The sequence below is a fragment of the Ichthyophthirius multifiliis genome (assembly GCF_000220395.1).
Source record: "Ichthyophthirius multifiliis unplaced genomic scaffold scaff_1120509250764, whole genome shotgun sequence".
NCBI classification, from domain to species: domain Eukaryota; phylum Ciliophora; class Oligohymenophorea; order Hymenostomatida; genus Ichthyophthirius; species Ichthyophthirius multifiliis.
Genome location: NW_004086475.1, coordinates 1 through 7,500, shown reverse-complemented (window position 1 = coordinate 7,500; position 7,500 = coordinate 1). Strand labels below are relative to the sequence as shown.

At 17.8% G+C, this 7,500-nt stretch overlaps 3 protein-coding genes across 3 annotated transcripts in view, besides 15 other annotated features; 2 read left to right on the top strand and 1 right to left on the bottom strand. All coding sequences in view use genetic code 6, as the record gives it.

Annotated features, from left to right (window-relative positions):
- Positions 1-1,672, bottom strand: part of IMG5_094650 (major facilitator superfamily protein, putative) — a gene marked incomplete at its 3' end in the record, with an annotated part of 1,807 nt that extends 135 nt beyond the window's left edge. The window contains exons 1-2 of the mRNA XM_004035588.1: positions 723-1,672; positions 1-568 (exon numbers count right to left, since the gene is read on the bottom strand). The exon at positions 1-568 is cut by the window's left edge and continues 135 nt beyond it. Coding sequence (XP_004035636.1) covers positions 1-568; positions 723-1,492 — 1,338 coding nt within the window. The 5' untranslated portion in view covers positions 1,493-1,672. The remainder of the gene's footprint in view (positions 569-722) is intronic.
- Positions 595-689: a microsatellite.
- Positions 602-689: a microsatellite.
- Positions 610-660: a microsatellite.
- Positions 654-686: a microsatellite.
- Positions 761-802: a microsatellite.
- Positions 1,673-1,903: 231 nt separating the features above from the next.
- On the top strand, positions 1,904-3,535 carry IMG5_094640 (major facilitator superfamily protein, putative; the record flags this gene model as incomplete). Its single annotated transcript, XM_004035587.1, has 2 exons — positions 1,904-2,334; positions 2,461-3,535. The coding sequence occupies 2 exons, from the start codon at positions 1,904-1,906 to the stop codon at positions 3,533-3,535; spliced, it is 1,506 nt and encodes a 501-aa protein (XP_004035635.1).
- Positions 2,348-2,425: a microsatellite.
- Positions 2,385-2,475: a microsatellite.
- Positions 2,417-2,459: a microsatellite.
- Positions 2,426-2,456: a microsatellite.
- A 302-nt stretch (positions 3,536-3,837) lies between the features above and the next one.
- Positions 3,838-3,906: a microsatellite.
- Positions 3,903-3,980: a microsatellite.
- Positions 3,934-3,980: a microsatellite.
- A 333-nt stretch (positions 3,981-4,313) lies between these two features.
- IMG5_094630 (partner of nob1, putative) lies at positions 4,314-4,985 on the top strand (the record flags this gene model as incomplete). The annotated part of the gene is made up of 3 exons (XM_004035586.1): positions 4,314-4,597; positions 4,681-4,815; positions 4,864-4,985. The coding sequence occupies exons 1-3, from the start codon at positions 4,516-4,518 to the stop codon at positions 4,983-4,985; spliced, it is 339 nt and encodes a 112-aa protein (XP_004035634.1). The 5' UTR covers positions 4,314-4,515.
- Positions 4,639-4,674: a microsatellite.
- Positions 4,985-5,023: a microsatellite.
- Positions 5,024-7,427: 2,404 nt separating this feature from the next.
- Positions 7,428-7,500: a microsatellite.

The following is a 7,500-nucleotide window of genomic DNA, read 5'->3' as shown; positions in this document are numbered from 1 at the left end:
AATGCAACTTCCAGCAGGTGCAAGAACAGTAATCCATCTAATAAAATCAGCATTTTTAAAAAATGGACTTTCACTAATTAAAAAAAGACAAATACCAGTAGAAATTTTATCCAAAAAAGAATAAGAACCGAAAACAAAAGCTCCAGATTTGCCTTTTAAACCTACTACATCTGAAATTAAAGTAATCCCAGTATTAAGTATTAAGGCTTATGTAGAACCTATAAATATTGCAATCGGATACATTAAATAGCTAGTATTTTTTTAAATAAAAGAAAGTGATAAGGATGAAATTAACATTAAAAAAGTACCAAATGTAAATGCTTTTTTCTTCCCTATAGCCTAATATATTAAATCTAATAAAGAAGATACTACTACTGATGATATATATAATAATAAAGGGATAAGAGCTATTTCAATAGGAGTTTTGTCAGCTAATTCTTATTCTGAAGCTATTTATAAAACATAAACCATAAAAAAATTCAACATAGTAGATATTATATTACAATATAATCTACAACCCATATAAACAATTCCATAATGATAAAAATTCTTATTTTTCATCCAATCTCTTATTAAATATAAAAAAATAAATTAATATATATATATATATATTTATCTATATTTATTTATATATTTATTTATTTATTTTTTTATTTATTTTAATATATTTTATTTTGTATATATTTATAATTATCTTTCTTTTAAAATATTTTTTATTTTACCTCCATGTCATAAATTTTTCATGATTAATGTTTTAATTTTTTATAAGACTAATTGTAGTTTATAAACTATTTTTATTTTAATTTTCTCCAATCTTTTCTGACATTTCTTATATATAATTTTTTATATTTATAGTTTCCTTTTCACACCCTTCTGAGAGTTTTTTTTCATTTATATTAATAATAAAATATATTGAGGAAACTGTTCCTAAAATAATTACTATATACGACAAAACCTCAAAGTCTTACTTCGAATCAGGTATAGTTTAGAAAATTATCAAAGCACTTCCTAATACAGTTAAATTAGCCACAAAACTAAATGTATTTCTTTAATTATTTAATTAATCTCTTTTTTTTCTCGATGTTGTCAAAGAAGGAACTAAAGACATATGTGAGATTTAAACTGCAGCCCATCCTATATTAAATATAGAAGGGAAAAAAATATAATAAAATTTCATAAACGTCTCATTTTAGTTCATTTAAGGGTATATTTCTCCTGGAATAAATCGATGAAAAATAGGAAAAAAACTAATAAATACTAATATAAATCCAGCAATATACCAAGGCATTCTTTTACCATATTTAGTATTAGTTTTATCAGAATAATGACCAACTAATGGAGTTGCTATAGCGTCAAAAATTTAACCAAAAAGCATTGAATATGATGCATATTTTAATTATAATACTTATTTTAACCAATATAATAGATAACTTTTTTTTATTTTTTTTGTAAATAATTTATGTTTTTTTACTTAAACCAACAGGCAGAACATAAATCATTAAAAAAATGGCCTATTGAATAGGCGTATTAATGGTTCTTTTTTAATATATCATATTCGGGTTTATAATCAGTAGAGGAAAAATAAGTTATTGGTTAATCTATTATTATTGATTATTATTATTATTATTTTGTTCTTAAAGATATTTCTAATATGCATTTTTTACATGATTATGTATGTTTGTGAGTAGATTTGCGATTTTTTATTTAGGTTTCTTCATTTTCTTGTTTTTTCATATTTTTTTTTTATTAAAGTTAATTATTCTTTTTAATGAACTTTATTTTTTTAAAAAAAATGATTTAATAATATTTTATATTTTTTTTTTTATTTTTATTGTAATTATTTAATTTTTTTTTTTTATTATAAAATACATAAGTATTTTCCAAAAAAATTATTAATACTTTTATGTTTTTAGATTTTATTATTATTAAAGTGATTCTTCAACTAAAAATAATATTTCGATAAAATAATAAAATATTAATCTATTTAAAAAATAAATATGGAATTAAAATAAATTTTTATTTTAAAAATAAAAATCAATTTACCTTTTTTTTTAAAGAAAATTAATAATATATTTATCTAAAAAAATATTTTAAAAATAAATTTTTCCATTCCTATAATAAAAAGATTAAATTCTAAAATATTAAAAATGAAAAAATAAACATCATCCTCTTCTTCTTCATCAATAGACGATATTCCATTAAAAAGATACAAATATAACAATTAAAAAATAGAACAAAATAGATAAATAAACTACGATATATTAACAAAAAGCAAGAATATGCATATTCATTAGGATATTTTATTAATGATTTATGTTCAGCATGTTGGTTTAAGTATTTTGCAAAAATATAAATATATATATAAATATAAATATAAATATAAATATATATATATATATATATATATATATATATATATTTATATTATTTATTTATTTATATTTATTTTTTTATATATAGTTTTTATTTGTATTTGCTTAAATAAGTCTTTTAATTATAATATGCATCTTTCTCAATGTTATCTGGGTAAATATTTGATGCATTTACATCACCTTTAGTTGGTTATTTATCTGATAAAACAAATACTAAATTTGGTAAAAGAATTCCTTGGTATATTTGTGGATTAATAGTATTATTTATATCCTTTTTTCCTATATTTCACAGATATATACCTATTGATATAAATACTAATTTTTAATATAATACTAATTTATAGTATTTTTATTTTATTTTTTTTCCTTCTTTTTTTAACATTGGTTGGTCTTGTATTTAAATTTCGCATATGTCTTTATTACCATAACTTACTTGTTCTAGAATAAAAAGGGATAAATTAAATAATTTGCGAATTACATTTACTTTTGTTGCTAATTCAATTATTTTTATATGTGGTTTGTTTATATTTTAGTTTTTGTAAGATTATAATTATGATTTTGAGGTTATAGGGTATATAGTTTTATTTTTAGGCGGGTTTTTTTCTATTTTGTTTCTTTTTAATATAAATGAAAGGAAACTTTCGGAAGGATGTGATGAGAAAATTGTTTTAATTAAATATTTTTTATAATAAAATAAACGAACTTTAAACTAAACTACTGTTTTTGATGAAAATAAGGAATAAGAAGAATATTATTAATGGTTCTAGTGGATGAAACAAAAGGAATATTACCGATTTGGATTTATATATATAGGATGTAGGTTATATTGTAATATAATATCAACTATGTTAAGTTTTTACCTTATTAATGTAGTTTAGATTGCTACATAGGAAGAAATTGTTAGCAAAACACCTATAGAAATCGCTCAGAGTCCCTTTATTATTATATATTACTAGTACTATTTCATCAACTTTTTTACCAAATATATAAAAGGCTTTAGGGAAAAAACAAGCGTTTACAGTAGGCTAAATATCAATGTTTTTTTCAGCATTTTTATTAAGTATAACAAGTAATAAGACAGTATTCTTAGTTTATTTTATAGCCATTTTTACTGGGATTACAAAGGCAATTATTCTTAATATTTCAATAACACTGATTTCTGATATAGTTGGGTTAAAAGGAAAAAGTGGGGCGTTTGTTTATGGATCATATTCGTTTTTTGATAAAATAATTACTGGTATTAGCATATTTTGTATCACTGAAAATCAATATTTTAATAATGAATACTTCGTAAGATGGGTAACAATTATAGTACCAGGAGGAGCATGTATAATGGCATGGATATTAGTAATATGTGGAAATATATAAGATTATAATTAAGAAGAAAACGAGAATGAAATTTCTATTTTAGAAGATAATGAATATGTTAATTAAATTAAAAAAGAATTTGTTCATACTTATTGATTTTATTTAAAAATAATTAATAATAATTTATTAAAAATTTAAAATATATTATGTTTAAATATTATTAATATAAATATAAACATAAATAAATATAAGAATATAAATATATAATATATATATAAATATACATATATATATATATATTAAAGACAAATTTATTATTCTCTTTTTTTTAATATTTTTTATTTTAGTTTTATTAAAACAAATTTATATTTATTTATACTATATTTATAAAAATGGAATAAAAATAAGAAATACATTTCTAATAAAATTGTGATTTAGAAAAAGATTTTGATGAATTTGAATAAAATAATGAAAATAATATTATATTAGAAAAAATAGATGAATTTTAAGGTAATAATATTGATTTTGAAAAGCCATAAGAATAAGTAATATTTAAATATAAATATAAATAAACCATTTAATATTATTATAAAAAAATATATAATTATATAATTTTTTAAAAAGGTAAAAAATAAGAAATGAGAAGAATACCTGTACCTCCTCATAGATTAACTCCTTTAAGAAATTCTTGGGAAAAAATAGTGACAACTATAGTTGAAAATATGAAATTATAAATTAGAATGAATACAAAAAAAAATGTGTAGAAATAAAATCTTCTGAACATACAAATGAAAATATATCAATATAGCGCTCTGCTGATTTTTTAAAGGCTTTTATGCTCGGATTTGATTTAAATGATTCCATTGCTTTATTAAGATTAGATGATTTATATATTGAATCATTTGAAGTTAAAGATGGTATAAAAACAAAATATTATATTTATATAATGATATATTAATTAATTATTTTATTTATTTTAATATATTTTTTTTATAAATAGTTAAGACTCTTTAAGGAGACAATCTTTCAAGAGCAATTGGCAGAATTACCGGTGAAAAAGGAAAAACTAAATATGCTATTGAAAATGCTTCTAGAACTAGAATTGTTGTTGCTGATAAAAAAATACATATTTTAGGTTTTATTTAATTATTATATATACAATTTTTTATATATATTTATTTAGGATCATTTAGTAATATAAAATGTGCTAGAGAAGCTATATGCTCTCTTATTTTGGGTAGTCCTCCTGGAAAAGTTTATTCATAACTTAAATCTATTTCAAAAAGATATTTAGAAAAGTTTTGAATTGTTATATACTTTTTATAATTATTAATATAATTTTTTCTGTGTTTTTTTTTCTAATTATTTATTGTTTTATATTTTAAATTTTTTTAATTTTAATTATTATTTTTATATGAAAAATTTAATTTATTTTAATTAGTATAATAATAGTCTTATAAAATTTAATTTTTTGTTAAAATAATAATAAATATTATAATAGATTTTACCTATAAAATAATCGTTTTTTTATCATTATTTCCCAATTATTTCCCCATTTTAATATATTTTATTTTATTTTTCATTCTAAAAAAACTATAAGTACCTTTATTTATTTATTTTTTTCGAATAATAAATATCCAATAACACTTATATATATAGACAATTAATATTAATTCAAATTACTTGTGTCTTATCCAAAAAAAAATAATACTCAATTTATACCAAACTTTTAATTTATAGTTAGTAGTTTTGGATATTTTTTTTTAGTTTTTTTAGTTAAATTAAGCTCATATACATATCTTTGTTTTTTTTTTAACAAAAGACCCCATTAAGAGATTTTTAATATATCTACAAGTAATAATAAAGGGAAATCAGAATCATATTATCTATCCCTTAATTTATTCTTCAATTAAATATGCTTTCTCTTTCTAAACAAACTCCTTTTTCATAACTATTTTCAAAAATTAATAAATTTAATATTTTTAATTTTTAGAATTTATCAAATTTCTATACATCTGCCCTTTTTATTCTCTTTTTCTTTTATTTTTTGGTTATATTATTTACTATTTTTTTTTTTTTTTAAATAATCTAATCCTTGAAAGATTCACTTATTACATAAATTCATAAAATTAATATTAAGGAAATATAATTTAAATATTACTCTACTATTTAGAAAATATATGTTTGTATAACGTTTAAATTGTATAAATTAGGTTAATGTGGAAAAATAAAAAAACACTTTTTAAATATATTTGTTTTAATAAAGTTAAAAATATTTAAACTATTTTTTTGATTTTTTTTATTTATGAATAAAAATAAAATAAAAATATAATTTTTTCAACAATAAATAGATTTTAAAATAAACTCAACTAAATTAGGTAATAGTCTTTATTAAATATATATAAGAAATTCATGTTTTTTTTAAGTAATAATTTATTAAGGATATTTATTTAAACTTTCTTCAATATTTTAAAAGATGTTTTTCTTTTTTAAATTATCTGAATTAACCAACAATATAATTTTTTCTAACAAAAATATTACTATTTATTAAGAATTTGTAAAATATTCAAATATATTTATATTTTCTTCGATTTCTTTATCTTCTTTTATTTTTATTTTAGCAATTTTTTCCTTTAAATCACAAAAATAGTTCCTATTTTCTTCCATTAGAAGTTTAATTTTTTCAAAATCGATTAAAAAATTTAACAAACTACAAACTTCTAGACCACTTAAATAAACTCTTTTTTTAATATTTTATAAATATATTAAAAACTAGTCTTTATTTTATCCATAAAAATTAAAATAAAGACTTTTATTAATAAAATTTTCTTCATATTAATTAAAATTTTAAATAAAATTATTTTATATTTTTTTTTCCGAAAAAGCAGTTTTTTCATTCCAAATATCCTATTTTTCTTATTAAAAAATTAAATTTCCATTTATTTTTTCATTAATATTATAACCAAAAACCTTTAAATTTTCAATTGCAATATAATATTTATTATTACTGGATTATTTATTAGTTTTTTCTATAAAATATATTTTGAGGATTTTCCCCAAAACTAAATTTTTTAATTCAAAATTAAAAATGCCTTTTTCATTTTCTTCTTAAATTTCGTTAGTTTTTAATTCGAATTCTTCTACAAAACCATAATTTTAGGAATTTAGACCTATTAATATCTAAATCTTTTTAGATAAATAATATTTAGGTGGCAAATTTTCAAAATACATATAAGGATTATAGAATTTTATTTATATTTTTTAAATAAAACAATCATTAGTTATTTAATATAATAAATATTCATTTGTTTCGTTTGGACTATAGGTTCCTTATGAACTCCAAAATTATTCATAATTTTCATTTAATGTATTTGATATTTATTAAGAGAAATCTGTAGATGAGGCATTAATTTCTAAAAGTTTTTATTTTTCTAGAATTATTTCTGTTTAATAAAAATTATTATAATTTATTATCTAACAATTTTTTATTTAATATTTTGGATGTTATAATATATAAGTATGCCAGAAATTTTAATCTGTTATTAATTATAGGAAGCTTTTTGAAATCAATTTTAATTTTTATAAGTCTTTTATAGATTAAAAATGAAGGATTTTATATTAAATGAAAGTTGGAAGATTTTCCATATTTTTATACTTTTTATTTAAATTAATAAAAATATAAAGTAATTTTTTTTTAATTTTAGTGATAAAATATGTATTATAAATTTAATTAAAAAAAAAAAAATTATATGATAAATTATAAACAATAAATATAATCTATATAATATAATAAATTAAAAAAATATAAATAAATATATAT